Here is a 19,650-nt window from a genome sequence, read left to right as displayed (position 1 = left end):
ATAATTCAAATTCTTGGAATGGTAAAAAAACAGGCGTACAACGATATAATCATCAAGTCTCTGCTTAATGGTCTCATTGTGTGTTACAATTGTGTGGAGCACAGTCATTAGATTCCGTTAATTTATAATCAGCGGTAGACTTTGTGATCTATTCAATATGGGTTATAACTTTTATAATGAATTTTCATATAAAAATGAATTTACTTTAAGTATTTTTAAATCTGCGAATCACATCTTGCTCCTTCAAATAACATGAACTTGAGTACTCCATGAACTTTAGGTACTGTGCCAACGTTATTTTACAAGTATCTTTTCGGATTGCACTTAACTTTTTTTGACTATTAGATACAAAAAAAATTTGTTGAATGACCAAAGAAAACAGAAAAGTGAATTCTAGTTTACCAATAGAAAAAAGATGATTAATGAGAAATTTGAAAAAAATGCAAAAAAAACCTCAAACAAGTTCTTTGGTAACTTTTTGAACTTTCGGATGTTTACGTTGCCAAAAACTCAAAAAGGAAACAATCAATGAGCAAAAATTCCTGCTAATCAACCTAACTTGGACACAAACTGAACACTTATAATATAAACAAAAACTAACAAACAGTCAAAATAGGTACAAATTACCATAAAAAACCTTTCAAACAGCCGATTGGAAAAACTTAATTATGCCAAAATGAGCTTTCGAAAATTGCTTTGAAATTGGAGCAAGTGAAAAAAAACTTTTTCTGCTTAAAATTTGTTTTTGTAATTGCTCTGTTTCATCGCAAAATTTTCAATGAGACTCAGATAATAGCAGAACTCTAAAACAATGAATTTATTTTAAAGATTTTTAAATCTGTGAATCACATCTTGCTCCTTCAAATAACTAGAACTAGAGTACGCCGTCAACTTTGGGTACTGCGCCAACTTTATTTTTCTACTTAAAATTACTTTTTTTCTGCTTGAGTTGTTTTTGTAATTGCTCTTCTTCGCAATACTTTCTTAGAGACTCAGACAATGGCAGAACTCTCAAAAAAATGAATTTAATTCAAAGATTTTTATATCTGTGAATCATATCTTGCTCCTTCAAATACCTTGAACTAGAGTATTCCGTGATTTTTTGTTATTGCGCCAACTTCATTTTTCTGCTTAAAATTACTTTTTTCTGCTTCAAATTTGTTTTTGTAAATGCTCTTTTTCATCGCAAAATTTTCAATGAGACTCAGACAATGGCAGAACTCTCAAAAAATGAATTTACTTTAACTATTTTTAAATCAGTGAATCACATCTTGTTCCTTCAAGAAAATTGAACTTGAGTACTCCATGAACTTTAAGTACTGCTCCAAATTTAATTTACAAGTACCTTTTCGGATTGCATTTAACTTTTCTTGCCAAACACATACATTAAAAACCAGCTAAATTGCAAAAGAAAACAGAAAAGTTCATTCTCGTTAGCCGATAGAAAAAAAAGATGCTTAACGAGAAATTTTTTTATAAAAATGCAAAAAAAACCTCAAACAAGCAGCCAGTTTTTTGGCAGTTTTTGAATTTTCTGATGTTTACGTTACCAAAAACTCAACAAATCAATGAGAAAAAACTCCTGCTAATCAACCTAACTTGGACACAAACTGAAAACTTATGACAAAAACGCAAACAAACAAACAAACAGTCAAAATAGGTACAAATTATCTTAAAAAACCTTTAATACAGCCTATTGGAAAAATTTAATGACGCCAAAATGAGCTTTCGAAAATTGCTTTGAAATTGGAGCACGTGAAAGAAAGCTTTGCTCGCTCAGCTTAATTTTTTTACACCTACCTTTCTCGACGACTCAAAAATGGGTCATCAACAGAAAATCAACCTCTTTGCTTATCAATTTTTTCAGCAGTTTGACTTAAACACATTATCACGTGCGGTATATACTGTATCCAAAACACTTCCACAAAATCATTGATAAAAATCCACTCCACTGATACTCTTGCTCGAGTTGTAAAAAAAAGCGTACCCCAATAATTTAAATTCTTGGAATTGTAAAAAAAAAAACAAGCGTACCAAGATATAAACATCAAGTCTCTGCTTAATGGTCGCATTGTTTGTTGCATTTGTGTGGAGAACAGTCATTAGATTCCGTTAATATTCCGTTAATTCAATATGGGTCATATAATTTTTATAATGTGCACACAATATAAAGTTTTGAATTGATTTTTATTCGAGGAATTGGACCATCAACAACAAACGCATATAACAAATCCTTTCCGGAACGACCAATTTAACACATCAGTTTTAAGAGGAACATAAGCTATACGCGTAGGAGAACCAAGTTGTTTTAATGCAACAACCCGATCAGTGGCCAAACTTTCTAAAGCTGAAGTTTAGTCACTAACATAGAACGTTTCTTGGAAAATCAGAAGCTATCTTCATTCTACATGTATTATTCATGGCAGTCCAACTGTATTTTCGAGCGAGGAGCTTTTCAACATTCATTTCTCAAAAATGATAAAACTTTTTTGCTGAGTGTTAGTGACGCTTGCCGTTTGAATAAAGTAAAAATCGCACTGGTTCATCACGGAAATAAAAAAAATCAAATTAGACAGAAATTAACGTACTTACAGAAAAGCGACTGTTATTTGCTAAGGAAGACTGCAACCACTGTTCAATGCAACAATTGACTGAAAGTATGCAACAACTAGGCTGTTAAAATGCAAATTTACAGCGCAACATCAATTTGATAGTTTAAAAAGTGAATATATTTCAGGTATTTAGAACCACGAACCCCGCTAATATTAACCAATCGATTGGTCTCTTGTTAATGTGAAAACTGTGAATAAATTACAAGAAATCGAATGTTTGAGCCACGTAATCACGTCTAATTTTGTTTCTTGTATAGTAATTAAAGGCAGATTTGTAAATTCTAAGAAGCAAAAGCCAATTAAATTGGAGGGAAAAGACGAGTTTTTCAAACCTCACTGCCCCGAAAAGAGACCCAATATCAATGCTAATTAACGGATACAAAAACAATATGATAAACAGTTACAGCAAAATCAATTTTTGGATCAAATTATAAAAATTTTAGATCAATTATAAAATTATCAAAATTATACAATGATTAGATCGTTACACTTCAATAGACCTGTCTCTTCAATTCGAATTCTGGAAATCTCAAAGGTTTTTGCAAGTTCATTACCGCTGCACCATTTCGTGTTTTTGTCAACTAGAAGTGAATTTATTCAAATACATTTAAGTTCGTAACAGATTTCGAGAATGTGTTAAGATGATGGCCCTTATGAAAAACTCTTAAAGAACTTCGAAAACGAAAAATACTGTTCTAAACAAGAATTTTTATTCAGCAAAATTGGAAGAAATTGAACTGCTGAAAAATACTCAGTTAATAAGCCGTTTTCCTCAGCATTGCTATCAATATTATTACTATTGGTTTAATAACCATTAAAACCTCAAATTTCAATCGCAGTTTTCTAGTGCGTTCAAATGGATCATTCAAGTTTGTCGGATTTAGAATTGACGGCATAATAAAAACATAACCGACTAACGTCGGACGAATTGCTCTCAAATGACAGGCGAGCAGTAGGCTTCGTCAGTAGCTAGCCACGGTTTAGTGGGGCAAGCTTTAGCTTGATTCGACTCTTCAACTTTTAGTTTTCTATCCTTGTTAGTAAATAAATCAAATAAACTGATATTTTAAAAAATTGCAAAATAATGAAAAATTTAAAAGAAAAGCTTCCAAATTTCGCAGTGACAAAGTTTAAAACTACTTTTTGTCTCTGTAGTTATGTCAAGTAACCCATCTGCAAGACTTAAGCTTCGTTGGCCAGTAATGCTCGTTCAACTCAGAAAAGGACAAAAATATTCAAAAATTTTGAAAACAATAGCAACAATTTATTGTCTCAAGAGACTATCCAGTATCCCTATTTCAAGCTTTAAATAGCTTCACTGGCTCATAAAGATCCATAAACTTAGAACAAGATAAAAATTTTCCGAAAAATTTTCAGAAATTGAATTTTATCAAAAAAAAATGCTAAAGCTGGAGTCACTAAAATAATGATAATCATTCCATTAACTCCAAAAACTATGCAACAGCTTATCATCAAACCCTGGAGGAGGTCCCTGGGACCCTGTTGCCGAAAAACGATAAACAATTCAAAGATTCAAATACTTGAAAAAATTTCAATATTTTTAAAAATTTGCTAATATTAAAATCTTGAAAAACATTCCATTACGTCTAGAAGCTATGCAGTAACCTATAATCAAAGTTGACGTTATCCTAGAGGACCTTAAGTGGCTCTTGAGACTGGAGAAACATAAAAATTGACCAAAAATTTCAAAAAACTTAAAAATTGCAGGTTGCATAAAAAACTGCTAAAAATTGTGATAATAGAAGTTGAAAACGAATCCATGGCCCAGAAACAATAATTCCAAAAAATTGTTCAAAAAATTGCAAAAAAATTGCAAGTTTTGTAATAAAAAAACAATTCAAAAAAATTGCAGGTTTTGAAATAAAAAAAATGCTGAAATTCGTGTTGAAATCTTGAGAAACATTCCATTACATTTAAAAAAACTATACAGAAACCTATTGTTAAACCCTAAAGAAGGTTCCTCGGCTCTTGAGGCGAGAGAAACCGACAAAGTTTTTTAAAATTGAAAAATGAAAAAAAAATTATTTAAAAATTGCTAAATTATGTGATAAAAAAAATTTAAAACTATTCCATGGCCAATAAAAAACTTCTCTGTGACTTATTATTAAACCCTTTAGGAGCCTTTCTGGCCTCTGGGTCTGTAAAAAATTGAATAATGAAAACTAAATGTCAAAAAAATGGAAAAGTGTGCTCGTTTTGTCAAATAAAATGACAAAAATCGCGATGTTGAAATGTTGAAACCATTCCACTACCACTAGAAACTATGCAGTAACCTATTAAAAAACCCTACCCTTGACACCTAGGGCTGAAAGAACTCAAAAAATGACAAACATTTTCAAAAAGCTTGAAAAAAATTGTTAAAATTAGTATAAAATTGCTTGTTTTTAGCGAACGGTTGTTCCAACGTAGCCACGGTGGGAGGGGGAGAGGGAGGGGGTGGGAGGAGTGGTGCACTGGGGGGGGGGGGGGCTGATGGAGAGGGAGGGGGTGGGCAACAGTGGGTGGGGGGGGGGCAACAGCGCGTTGGGGGGGGGGTGAGGGGAAATAGTGGCGGGGGTTCAACAGTGGGGGTGGGATGTCTTCAACCTTTCTTCCGCCCTTCACACCATAAGTATAGGTCTCCAAAACAGTTTGAGCTGAAACAGAGCAGAAAGGCTCTAAGATCACTTAATGCATGCTGGGCCCTACCTGTTTATCCCGTTTTTGAGGACCAAAAGTCAAAAGCGTCAGACGAAAAATCGGTCAAGCGAAAAATCGCATAAAAAAGACCGACAGGACTAATATAATTGCTACAAACTTCGTTTGAGAGCAATTAAAAAATTGCCCTCAAAAGATTGCACTAATTACTTCGTGAAGGAGCAATACAATTCAATTTTTTGAAACATTTGATTACAATATCCGCATATATAGATATTTTTACTGAATAAACAAAAACATACCCCACTAACGTTGGGCGAATTGCTCTCAAACGACCGGTTCACTTCATCAGTAGCCAGCTCAGGTTTAGTGAGGCTAGCTTTAGCTTAATTTAAGGGACGTGAGGTGAGCGCTGCGGGGGGGGGGACAAAACAATTTCTGTGAATCGCATACTTGGAGGCTATTGAGCTGAAAGGCTCTAAGAGAATTTAATGCCATCTGGGCGCTACATGTTATGCCGTTTTAGAGGACGAAAAAACAAATGAGTCAGACGAAAAATCGGTCAAGCAAAAATTTGCACCAAAAAGACCACAGGACTAATATAATTGCTACAAACTTTGTTTCAGAGCAATTAAACATAACCGGCTAACATCGGGCGAATTGCTCTCAAACGACCGGCGAGTGTTTGGCTGCGGTAGCAGCCAGCTGCGGTTTACAGATTGCAACAATCAAAAAGAAAATTAAGATTTTTATTAAATTTATCTTACCTATTTAGTGCGGTTAGTAACAAAACTCCAATGCTTTTCACGCGCAAGAAAGAGGCCCATAATGCATTGTAACCCAGCTACAAATTTGACTTAGGATTATTAACTGCAAAAACTTTTAATGGATGTTGTAGTTAGCATATGTTTGTTTCTTAAAGAGAGGATTCAGGTGTTATCATCAATGCGAGAACGCATTTCAGATCTTAACTGAAACTTATTAGAACAAAGTTCAAGTAGCGTGCATCTAAATTGGGCTTTATGCGTATATCCCGTTTTTAATTTTATTTTTCGATACTGATTCTATTGACTTTAGATCTCTGGGGAGCAACTGATGTTTAAAATCACTTTGAACAGAATGAGCGAAGAACGAATCCTGCCCGAGAAGTCAAAAAGATTTCATGCGAAATATTGAACAAGCCGTGAACAAAGCTGTGAAAAAAAATTGTTCGACGACGAAAAAACATAACATGACAAGTCCTGGATTACAAATCTAGAGAATTGAATGAAATTCTTGAAGACTCGACTATTGACTTATAGAAAAATTGAGTAACACAAACCAAACAAAAAGTTTACACAAATTAAAAATTATCAAAACAGAATTTGTATCGTAGATACTTGGTTGTTACAGCAACAAGAACCGATAATTATTATGAATAAATTCGAAAAAAATGAAACACGAAATGTCATTTCAGATATCTTTCTGGACACAAAAAACAGACAATAGCAAAAACCAAAAAAAATCAAGTTTTTAAACATAGCTAACAGATTGCCAGAAAATAGCGGCAATAGCTTCGTAGATCTGCAGTCTCAAAAAGATCAAAAAAGACACACTACAACAGAAATTTAGTCTTCATTACGGGCTGAGATGTCAAATTTTGATTAAGAATCTGTATAAATTATTACTGTTTCTATTAGCTTCTCCTAAATACCCTTCAACTAGAGTGATATACACTCACTTGACCTCATCTCTCTGAATTAAAGTAAAGAAAAGTCCATTTTAGAGTGAGAAGTCATTTTTAAGAGTGAGGTAAGTCACGTGTGACCAAAAACTCAATCACACGAATAAACAAACATAGCAGGACAAGTCCTGACGTATAATTCAAAGAATTTTCACTGATTAGACAGAAAACTAGACCACGGACTATGAATGGATTGGGAAAACCATTTAGAAAAAAACCCGGTCCAAAAAATCGAAAAAAAAGTAAAAATCAAAGTTGAATTGCCGCATATGAACAGAAAACCACCAGCGAGAAAGCGAATTTTTGTTCAAACACTGTTTCCTCACTCTACTTTAAAATTAGAGCGAAATAACTTTACGCCGCAAAACCACTCGCTTTTTCGCTCCATTTCCTGTTTCGGCGTGACCAAAATCACTACACCAATTTGACTTCAAAACTCATGATAATGGGTGGACATATGTGGGTAAAAGACAGCACCTCAATACAATTCAAATTTTTGAATTGTAAAAAAACTCGCTCCACTAAGAGTGGAAAATGACGTAACGCACGCAATTCTGTTGAAATTGCATGAACGAATGAACAAAACGCAGATTTGAAGTGATTGTGACGTCATATGATCGTAACAAAAATCTTGACGACGAAATAAAAAAAACCAAGAGAATGCCAATAATAGCCTCAGCTATCGCTTCGCGGCTATTAATAAAACTCTAAAAATTATTAGTGTTATTGTCCTCAGAAACATTTTTGTGATGTCAAACAAGATTCGAGAACTCAGCAGCAGGATAGGCAACAGATTACCCAGCAGTTTTTAATGGCAGCTAAAAACCAAAAGAAAACAAAACCAAAAAAAATTACAATGATATTTGCAGTTGATTAACAGTTTAGGTAAAACCAAAGAGGCCAATTTCATCAAAACCAGCATCTTCTAGCAAAAAATTCAAAGTGGAATTTCTGCAGTCTGCAAGAAAAATTCGGTTAATATACGAGACAAACAAATGGCCGAAAAGGATGCAAACAGAAAAAAATTGTCCAGAAAAAGAAAACAAAAATGGCACTAAAATATTAGAAAAAGCTTTCAAAGTAGCTCGTGCAATGATAACAACTATTCAAAACCATAGTTTGAGCTTTAGCAATCTTTAAAACTAAACTGCTTTAAACAAAGAATTTTAAAACGAACAAAAAATTAGGAAAAACAATAAAACTGTATAGCAAAAATTGCTGAAATTTGAAGCCTGAAAATTGTCTCAATGGTCACTAAAAGTAAATAAAACCTGAAAAATGTTTAAACATTTTTTTAAAAACTCAACAATTAGCAAGTAACTGGCAAATATTAAAAAAGTTTCAAAAACTAATGATATCCAGATCGTTAAAATCATTTCCGTGTGGTTAAAAACATTCCCTTAACCCATTTTTTAAGCCATAAAAACTTTCTTGCCCTATAAAATTTAAAACTGATGGAAGATTACAAAAATTTGCGAATCAAACTTGAAAAAATTAGTAAAAAGTGCTTTTTTCCTGGTGCTACAGTTGACACAAACATAGAAGAAGAAACTAAATATATTAGCAAAAATGCTTGCCCGCTGCACTTTACCTGTTTATTCGGTTTCAAAAGCTCAAGTCATGGAAAAAGGTGTGAAACAGTCTTCACACGATCTAAAGAACTTGACCCAGAATGAACTATGAATGGATTGGTAACATCAGTTAGAAAATAATCAGATAAAAAACGGAAAAAAGTAAAATTCCGCATGTCAACAAAAAACCGCCTTTTTATCATCCACTTTATAATGAGAGCAAAAAACATTACACCACAGAACTTCTCGCCTTTTCGCTCTACTTCGTGCATCGGAGTGACCAGAATCAACACTTCAATTTGGCTTCAAAAATCATAAAATGTGGGAACAGATCAAAAAAGACAGCGCAGCGCCCCAATACAAGACAATTCGGGTCTTTCCCATTATAGCCCCCCCCCCAGCTTAGTGGTCAGATAACCTATATCCCCCCAATCATGGTAATTATACCATAATGGGGGCTATAATTTCATGGGAGGGGGGTTATGATGGGAAAGACCCGACAATTCTTTGAATTGTTAAAAGACAGCACCCATACAATCCAAAAACTTTGGATTGAAAAGACAGAGCACCAATACAATCCAAACGCTTTGGATCGTAAAAAAGCACCAATACAATCCAATTGCTGAATTGTAAAAAAAAATAGGAGCACTATGATGGCCGGCTAATAAACAACATACCCGGCAGATTGCCGGAAAATAGCCGCTGTTGATTCTCATAACTAACTCTATTGGGATTGAAAAGAAAATATCAACAAAAATTTATTTTTGTATAAAAACATTTATAAGTGCGATTTATTTTGATGTCATTTCGTAATTGAACATACTCCTGTCTCTCAGTGAGAGGCTACAGGGTCTAGTATCAATACCAATCAGCATTATAGATAGTAACTAAAACTTATGAGAACAAAATTCAAGTACCGAGCATCTAAAAATGGGCTTTATGGGTTTATTCCGTTTCTATTTCTGACTTTGATTTTTTAATACTGACTCTCTTCATTTTGAATTGCTTTGCTGAGCAGCTGCTGTTTAAAAGGACTTTGAGCAGAATGACAGATTGAAGATTTCACGCAAAATGTCGAAAAAGCGGCAAAATTGGTAAAGCGAAAAAAAAGTTCGACTAAGTAAAAAAAATAGGAGCGCTTTAATAGCCGGCTGAGAAGATGAGGGCGGCTATTAAACATAACCGACTAACATCGAAAGAACTGCTCTCGATCGACTACTGGAGGCTCTTATCAATTGGGGGTGGGGGCGTAGCCTCCTGAATGGGACTAAGAAATTCACTAGGGGGCTTCAAATAACCTTATTAGAGGTTAATATACATACGACTATTAAGATTTAAGATGACAAAATGGCACCAATTTCGGCGCAATTATCATTTGACTTTTAGCATTAAGTTGCCGCCAATTGAGTTCAGCTGCTTAAAATTGTGAATGAGAGGGAACTTTAGATCACACACAACGCAGAAAATTAAGAAGGCAAAGTCACTTGAGAAGTCAAAAAACGGTGAAGCAAAAATTTTGCATAAGAGACACGTCTACAATAATTGCTTCTCTTTGAGAGCAATTAAAAGTTTACCAAGATCAGCCAAATTCAATAATTGTTTAATTCAGTTACGTCAGATCTCAAAAAATGGGTTTGGAAAAAAACCACCAAAACAACCCCTAGTCTGACTATAGTTAGAAATAAACCCCTCCGGAAAAACCCAATGAAATACCTGTTTTAACTTTGAAATACGCACGTTATTTGTTGGGTTGCGATAGTTTCATCAAGTGCCACAGACCGCTAAAGCATGCGACAAAATCCAAATGGACTGAATGCGCGATTCTTTAACAATTAAGTGCGGGTTTATTTTTTCCTATCAAAAATTAGGTGGGTTTTCGTTGTGTTTTTCCCCGAAAATGCCTCTCGAAACTATTTGTGTAAACAATATGTATGGACAGATGCTAACCGTTCTCATCGATGCCCGCAAATTTGTTCAGACCATGAGCAACGTTGAACTCATCCTCATGAGAGTTGTGGGGAGGAGCAGGAGGGGATGAGTAGAAGTCTGTTTGGGGAGAGAAACTGTCACCTGCTGACTTGGCATTATTCACCTCAGGAGGCGGCGAATAGTCGATGAAGTCAGAGTCCAATTTCATCTTTTTCATTACATTAGAGGGTGAAACTTGTCTGCTGCGTTCGGCTTGACGCTCGTCAGTAATGGTCGCGCCCATTCCATTGTTTACTCCTCCGGTCGAGAACTTAGACGTCATTTCTGTGGAGACAGCTTCTAAACGTCAACAAATGAACACTTTATTACATTGTAAGAAAGACTTAATGAATGCGGTATAGCTGTTTACATGGTTGTTGAGAGCTGCATTCGAAAAATAAAAGGTCTATCAGACACCATAAACCTTTCACGCAACTTAGGGAGTGATTTTAGGGAGTTCTTAATATATGCGATTCTTTCAATAACAAATAGGGAACTTTACACATTTGAAGAATACAATGACATAGACGAAACCATCAAACATCACGGCGAGTGCTAAAACTCAAGCATCTCTGCCGGTAAAACTTCGACATTTAATGGGTTGCATTCGAGTGCACTTCTACAGGAGTTTGGACCGCCACTTTCAACGAATAAGTCGAGAAGTCATGAAATCAAAGATTGATTCAACAAAATCATACAATTTACTTAATGACAAACTCGACAGATGTACGACGTCAGATCCACGTTCAAAAAGACCGTAAAATGCTGATATTAGAGTTATTTGAGACAATACTAAAATTTTTAGTGGGAAAATGCCAACCAATATAGGCGCACGTTTGATCTGACTTTTATCAGTATAATGCCGCCAATTGAAATCACCAGCTAAAAAATATGAAAGAGCAATTTGATCACTCAAAATTTGTGAGAAGTTTGAAAAAGGCACTCAAACAGTCAAATCGGTCCGAGCAACAGAAGTACTCACAAATGAAAGACAAAATAAAGGACAAGTCCTCAAATACAATCCAAAAAGAATGGAATGAAAAACTTACTAATGAACCAGCAGGCAGATCAATTGAACAATGCCAGCCAAAAAGAAAAATCTCAGAAGTTGAGAAACTAAAATAATCAAACAAACTAAAGAAAATTGCTGAAACTGTTGAAACTTTTAACACGAAAGCCAAAATTGGTCCACTTCCGCGAAACGCCTTGAACAAGCTTTATTGGCCAATAAAGATAAAAAAAATGAAATATGACAAATACTTAAACATAGCTGGCAGATTGCCAGAAAATAGCCGCAATAGCTTTGTATATCTGCAGTCTCAAAAAGATAGTAAAAGAAACAGACCAAAAAAAATTAAATGCTGAGATGTTATACTTTTTATTAAGAATTTAATTATCCTGAGGCTACTTCTATTCATTGCTCTCAAATAACCTTCAATTAGAGTGACACACACTAACTTGACCTTATCTCTTTGAATAAGAGTGAAGAAAAGTCATATTTCTAGTGAGGAAGTCATTTTTGAGAGTGAAGTAAGTCACGTGTGACCAAAAAACTTTTTCACGCAAATGAACAAAAAAACTCGCTCCAATAAGAGTGAAAAATGACGTCAGGCACGCATTTCAGTTGAAATTTCATGAAAGAATGAACAAAAAGCAGATTTGAAATGATTGTTACGTCATATGGCTGTAACAAAAATCTTGACGAAAATTAAACAACACCAAGAGAAGGCCAATAATGGAATCAGCTATCGCTTCGCGGCTGTTAAAGCAAACGGTGGGAGGGTGACTTTGGCTGCCGACATGAACGGTGTCCAGGGGTAAGAATTGGGGGGAGGTGTGAAAAGTGGGTGGGGTTGTAGCAACCGCCCTTCACACCATAAGTATAAGACACCAAAACAGTTTGTGAAGCGCATACTTAGAGACTAGTGAGCAGAAAGGCTTTAAGAAAACTCAACGCCCGCTGGGCGCTAACTGTTTCTTCCGGTTTCAAGGACAGAAAGTCAAACAGGCCAGAAAAAATCCATCAAGTGAAAAATCGCATAAAAAAACCAAAAGGACTATAATTGCTCTAAACTTCATTTGAGAGCATTTAAAAAAAATGAATATCGCAAAATTCAAAGTTTCCTAATTTCGCATTATCAAAAAGTTCAAAACCATTTTTTTGTTTCTGGAATCTGTCTAGTTACCCATCTGCAAGACCTTAAAAAGTTTCATTGGATAATAAAGATGGATTAACTTACAAAACGACCAAAAATTTGAGAAAAAATTGAAAACAATTGCAAATTTTAATGAAATTTATAGAGTTAATTTCTTGAGAACCATTTTATCATTTTATTGTCCCCAGAGGCTATCCAGCAACCCGATTTCAAGCCCAAAAAAGCTTTACTGAACCATAAAGATTAATAAACTCAAAAAATGACAAATCTTCATAAAAAACCTGAAATGCATAAATTATTATCATTTTGCGTTTTCGTTTGCAGCACCAAAACATCTAGCACACAAAACGGCCATTAAAAGCAAATATGTCCTTCAGAAATCCTTTAGCAACTTTGGGAACCATCAATTGGCCATTATCGAACAAAAACTCGAAGACGAAAAAAACTGAAATTGCACCATTTTGGGTCATTGTCTCAAAGATAGAAAATTTGTCAATGTTTATCAAACAATTTCAAAGCTCATAACATTAAAACGTTGAAAACCATTGCATTACTCCTAGCAACAATGAAGTAACATAATATCTAAACCCTAGGCTGCCTGGCTGAAAACAATTCCATTGTCACTAGAAACCATGCAGTAGGACCTATCATCAGACACTAGAGGAAGTTTTCTTGCCCCGGAGGCTGTAAAAACAAAAAACGACAATCATTTTGAAAAATGTGAATAAAATCGCTAAAACAGGTACCATTTTTTGAATTTATGTTTTCAGTACCAAAACAATTAGCTCAAAAATGGTCATAAAAAGACCTTGATCAACTTTGAAGAGCGTCAATTGAAGACTAATCAACCAATGACAAAAAGTGAAAAATTGCAGCATTTTGGGTTCAAAAACTCCTAAAAATGATTATTTTACCTTGGATTACGGCCATCCCAGCAGCTGCAACACTCAAAACATAACCTACTAACGTCGGGCGAATTAATCTCTAACGACCGGCGAGCGGTTGGCTTCGTCGGTAGCTAGCCACGGTTTAGTGAGGCTAGCTTTAGATTAATTGAAGGGGCGTAAGGTCAGCGCAGCAGCGGGGGTGCAAAAGTGGATTGGGGAGACTATGTGGGGGCGGTGGGTGGGTGGGGTGTGGGATCGATTTCTAAGAACCCCCTTCACACCATTTTTTGTCTCAGAGGAGGTCTCCTTGGCTCTTGAGGCTGAAAAACCTAAAAAAAACGACAAAAAAACTTGAAAAAAGCAAGTTATATCAAAAAGTTGCTAAAACTTGTGACATTAAAAATTTGAAGAACTATTTTGAACTAGTTTGGGATGTCGTTAGCTTTCATCTACTTAATTTTTGCCCTAGCTTCAAGAAAAATGGTGAGAAACCAATCGAATGAGAGATACCAACAGGTACCGATAATAACCATAATCACTTCATGGCAGTCAAAAGACAGGACGTTGCATTAGGTTAACATGCAACATCAAGCGCTAACCAAATTTCTCAAGCTATTAATCGTAACAAATATGATCTTTTTTTGTTGTAACATGTAAATTACTCAGAATATAACCCAAAGGTTAGATATCTACATGCTTTAAAATGTTAAATAAATTAATCAGTATTGTTATTAATATAATAATCGAAATTGTGGCTGTTCGTTCTCATATGTAAAAATAGGATTTGAAGGCTCCTATTTGTCTATTAACGGTTACATCCTTGTGTTGATCGAGCAAAAACTCGGTTAAAACATTTTTAAAGCAAATTTTACGGTTAAAAATTCTTATTGAAGAGGGCAATTTGTTCCATTTTTGAACATTTTTCAAGATCAAAGATTTGTTACTCCACTTCTTCGTTTTCGTTCTTTTTTTAACATAGCCGGCAGATTGCCGGAAAATAGCCGCGATAGACGCTTGGGCCCTTCCATGAATTGAAACAACTAAAGAGATTAGATGGACAGATTGACCACCAGTCCTTTAATAGATCACTCGACTTTTTGGGTTAGCTTTGGACTGTCATTTTTATGAGACACATAAGCTCTATAAGGAGAAAGCCCTAATAGGGCTTTTCAAAATTAGGATCATTTCCGTTTGTGCGCTCAGCTTAGTGGGCGCATATTATTTGCACCCCTCAGATGCACGTGCAATATGTTTTACATAATGACTTACTATGTAATGGCACGTGCTCTGTAACTGGGGGGCACAAACAGAGAAGATCCCAAAATTAATATTCGAAATCAAAAACTCAAGACTCTAATAATCAAGAAATAGGGCATATATGTTTGGCACTACTTAGATGCACACTATTGACTTTTAACAAGTAAATGTTCATAAAATTTAAAGTTCCATAAATGAGTTCAGAAGTCATTTTTTTAGTGAGGCAAGTCATTGAAGCCAACAAGACAAAATCTCAAAAGTTGAGAAACTTAAGAATTACAAACTAACCAAAAAGCTATCATTGCTAAAACCCTTGAAGTTTTTAACTTTATAACCATATATGACTCATTTCAAAATACTCATTAACTCACGCAAAAACCTTGAAAGAGATGAATCTGTCACTAAAATTAGATAAACTGGACAAATATGACAAATGCATCAAGAAACTGAGAGAAAAATTTAAGAAAAATTCCAAAAATAGGGCTATAAAAAACGTCAAAACATTTTTTTGACTCTGGAGTTCTGTTTCGTAAACCGTCTACAACATTTAAAAAGTTTCGTTGGCCAATAACGATAGTTAAACTCGGAGAATGACCAAAAAACCAAAAAAATTTGAAAACAATCGAAAAATTTAAATTGCAAGCTTTATTTAAAAAATTCCCAACAATTGCAAAATTAAAAAACTGGAAACTATTTTATTGCCCCTAGAAACTATGTAGTAACATACTAGCAAACACTATAGGAGGTTCCCTGGCCAATGAATAAAAATTTCAAAAATTTAAGAAAAAAGTTGCAACTTTATCAAAAATTTGGTAAAAGATATTTAAATGTTGAATACCAAAAAATATTTTCAGTAAACTGTTAGCAAACCCTAGATCAGGCTTCTTGACCCCTGGGGCTGGAAAACTTGAAAAATGACAATAAATGTCAGAGAATTTGAAAAAAAAAAACCAATTTTGATTTTAAAAAAATTGGTAAAATTCATGTAAAATTGGTAAGTTTAAATGTTTAAAACCACTTCATTGCCATTAGAAACTATGCAATAACATATTATTAAACCCCAGAGGATCTTTTTTGGCATCAAAGTCAGAAACAACTCAAAAAATGATAAAAAAATTTTCAAATAATTTGAAAAAATTAGTATAAATTACCGTGTTTATGTTTGGAGTAGCAATAGATATAGCGCTTAAAGTGGCCGTAAAAAGCAATTACGTCTTGCAAAGGACCTTTATCAATTTTAATAAACCTCAATTTCAGACTGGTCTAACAAAAAATCCAAAATATGATGGAAAAGTGCTAAAAATTTCATTATTTTAGGCTCAAAAACTCCCAAAAATGACCTTTTAACCTTGAATACGGCCTTCTCATTAGCTTCACCACTCTGAGTTCTTGAGGGACCACTAAACACGAGCCTCTTATGAAACTTGATGCCCGCTGAGCATTACCTGTTTATCCCGTTTTGAAAGCTCAGTCATGAAAACAGGTGTGAAAAACTCTTACAAAAGTAAAACATAGCAGGACAAGTCCTGACGCACAATTCACAGAAATTTCATTGACTTAACAAACAACTAGACCTAGAACGGACAATGAGTGAATTGGGAAAACCATTTCTAAAAAAAATCACATGCAAAAAAAAACAAAAAAAACAGAAAATCAATGTCAAAATGCTGCTAGTGAGAACAAAAAACCACTAGTGAGATATGTAATTATGTGAGCAGCGAGAAAGCGAATTTTTGTTCAAACACCGTTTTCTCACTCTACTTTAAAAATAGAGCGAAAAAAATTCACGCCGCAAAACCATTCGCTTTTTCGCTCCATTTCCTGTTTCGGCGTGACCAAAATCACTACTCCAATTTGACTTCAAAAATCATGAAAATGTGTGAACAGATCTTAAGACAGTGCCCCAATACAATTCAATTCTTGGATTGTAAAAAATTAGGAGCGCTATAATAGCCGCCTGGAATTGAGGACGCGGCTATTAATAATAATTTGATTTCTGTCTAGCGTTATGGCGTTAACATTTTAAAATTTTCGGATGTTTCCTAGTGTCTTATATCTGTTTGTAGCTTCATTAGGTTAACTTTTGAGATAAACAATTCGGCTGGCAGGATACCATCCTTAATGAGAGGATCAGTTGATAATTGTTTGAAAAAGGTGAACGAAGAAAACTGGTTCCTCCCCCACCAAACTAAGATCAATGATCAATCATAAAATATGATCAATGTAATTGATATTTTGCTCCCTTATAATCGAAAATGTTAAATTTAATGTCTGGGCACACCTCGCACTCTGATGAATGAATTTATCCATACATTAATTTCTTTCACACAATCAAGGGTGTAGAACTGTATATTATAGATGGTCATACTCCAATAGGATGTGGGTTAAAAATTCATTACCCTGTCCTTCGATGTCCATTGGAACACTAGTTGCCAATGCAAATGCATGGTTGTTGGCTACTGATATGGAGGTTGCAGTAGACACTATTTCATCTTGGTTCTTATGCTCAATTTTCCTCAGCTCATCTTCGTCCAAGTCCTCGTCAGCAGTCCCTGCAGCCCCGATTGACTCCAGAGCTCCTCTATTAGCACCTGAGCTAGAGCCTTCGATTGCCTGTGGTTTCTTAGCTTTCAGCTCATCGTGCAAGCTGCTCAGTAGAAGGGCAATGAACTCTTGACAATCGTGCTAAAATTGCACAGCTCCCGATATAGCCAAATACGACCACTTAGCTCGGCATAACATTAACCGAAAAGGGGGCAACTAGTGTTCTCAAAATAACTCAGTACTAAAGACAACGTACTAAAACTGACATCGTTTAAGAGCACCGACACTGGAATTCATTTAAGAAGTACCAAAACTGCCAAGAGCAGTTAAAAAGCTAGCCAGAACGACTTTCACAAAGGCCACGGAAAATGATAAATAGTTCGTTCGTGATAGATTCATACCAAGCCCCACGGGCCGCTGAGTCATCGCCATGGTCCGCAATTATTTTTATTTGCTTAAAATTTATCGCTCCAATATTTTTGTCCTGATAATAAAATTCCAAATATCACTTTATTGATTTTGCGCCCATTTCACATTCCAGTTAAAGTAATCTGATTGGATTGGCTTTAGGTTTCCCAACGCCGGCTCTTTTTTTTTACTTAGCCTGAGTCCCATGATCGCCTGAGCTTTGACCATAGTCCAGGATAGTCACAATATAAATAACTGTTTGATCGCAAAAAAATAAGTTATCAGGTACACGGTTTTTATAGAAAAACATCTGATTTTAATTTCTGAGTAAAGTTTACTGGCTTAGTAAAATATTTCCCCATTATTATAAAATTGTCAGATCTTAATTGTCACCAATCTCTAGTTCGGGCTTTTTGAAGTCGCAACCTTGGCTTTCATGATATTTGCGTTCAGTCAAAAATAGCCGAAAACAAAATTAGCCTTCGTTACTCCTAGCTGTTAGTTAACACCACGAAAAGCAAACTGAACCAAAATTTACCGCTCAATTTTCTTGTCCTAATTTGAAAAATCAAAATCTCGGTAACCTGATTGGCTGAGAAACATATTGGGTACAAAATTGAAAGAAAAATTGTGATACTTTTGCAATTAGTTGTGCGTCACCAGTCCACAATAAGTGCACCACAATTATTAGAAAGCCTTCAATTTTTGTTGACAGCAAACAACTCAGTGACACACATTGAAAACTTTAATATCAATTAATTAAACAACCGACTAACGTCGGCCGAATTGCTCTCAAACGACCGGCGAGCAGTTGGCTTTGTTAGTAGCTAGGCACGGTTTAGTGGAGCTAGCTTTAGATTGAAGGGACGTAAGTGAGCGCAGCGGGGGGGGGGGCTTATGGGCTGGCAGAAGGGGGGGGTCAATCTCTACAATCTCTAAGAACCGCCCTTCGCACCATAAATAATTCTCCAAAACAGAATCTGTGAATCGCGTACTTGAAGACTAGTGAGCGGAAAGGCTCAACGAGCACTTAATGCCCACTGTGCGCTACCTGTTATCCCTTTTTTGAGGACCAAAAGTCAAAAGCGCCAGACAAAAAATTGGTCAAGCGAAAAATCGCACAAAAAAAGACCGACAGGGCTAATATAATTGCTGCAAACTTCGTCTGAGAGCAATGACTAAATTGGTTGGTCTGAGTAAATCATTTCATTGTTTTTAAAATTGCGGTTCTTAAAAGTCACTAAAATTTGATAAAAGATTTCAAATGTGCCAACGTAGCACTCGGTGACGTTTACAAGACAATTGAAAGAACCAAAAAACTTACTGAAAATATTAAGCGGTATATTAAAAATCGTGTAACAGTCAATTAAAACTGCTGATGAAACAAGACGGGAAAATTTCAACCGAGTAATTGGGAATTGAAAATTCATGATTTACTAGCAACGTAAATATGAAGCGACTGATTAAGTAAATTATGAAGTTATTATCGCGGCCCACGTGACGTACAAGGCTTGACGTATATTTGTTGTAATTATGAAAGTGCCAAAAATTTATTCAATATTTTGCCCTTTAATATTCTACACCATCCATGTCGATTCACCTGAAATGGGCGAAAACATTCTGAACCAATCACAATGCAGTAGCGAGATTTTGGATTCTATTATTTATTGACTGGATAATTGGAGCGAAATAAATTCTAAGCAAATGATTTTCATTGTGGACCATGGCCAGGTTTCAGCATCTCGTGGAACTTGATATGAATCTTACGCTACCATTTAATTGATAATTAACTGGTACTGGCAGTTTCGGCACTTCTAAAATCAGTTCTAGTTACGGCACTCTTAAACATGCGCATAGTATTGTGTC

At 35.2% G+C, this 19,650-nt stretch overlaps 1 protein-coding gene across 1 annotated transcript in view; it reads right to left on the bottom strand.

The window, feature by feature from the left end:
• Nucleotides 1–19,650, bottom strand: part of LOC142351580 (uncharacterized) — a 462,469-nt gene that overhangs the window by 44,342 nt on the left and 398,477 nt on the right. The window contains exons 5-6 of the mRNA XM_075403689.1: nucleotides 17,232–17,517; nucleotides 10,512–10,832 (exon numbers count right to left, since the gene is read on the bottom strand). Of these exons, the coding sequence (XP_075259804.1) occupies nucleotides 10,512–10,832; nucleotides 17,232–17,517 (607 nt within the window). The remainder of the gene's footprint in view (nucleotides 1–10,511; nucleotides 10,833–17,231; nucleotides 17,518–19,650) is intronic.

Source organism: Convolutriloba macropyga, chromosome 13, assembly GCF_964194025.1.
Source record: "Convolutriloba macropyga chromosome 13, txConMacr16.3, whole genome shotgun sequence".
NCBI lineage: Eukaryota > Metazoa > Xenacoelomorpha > Acoela > Convolutidae > Convolutriloba > Convolutriloba macropyga.
This window is presented reverse-complemented; position numbering and strand designations above follow the sequence as displayed.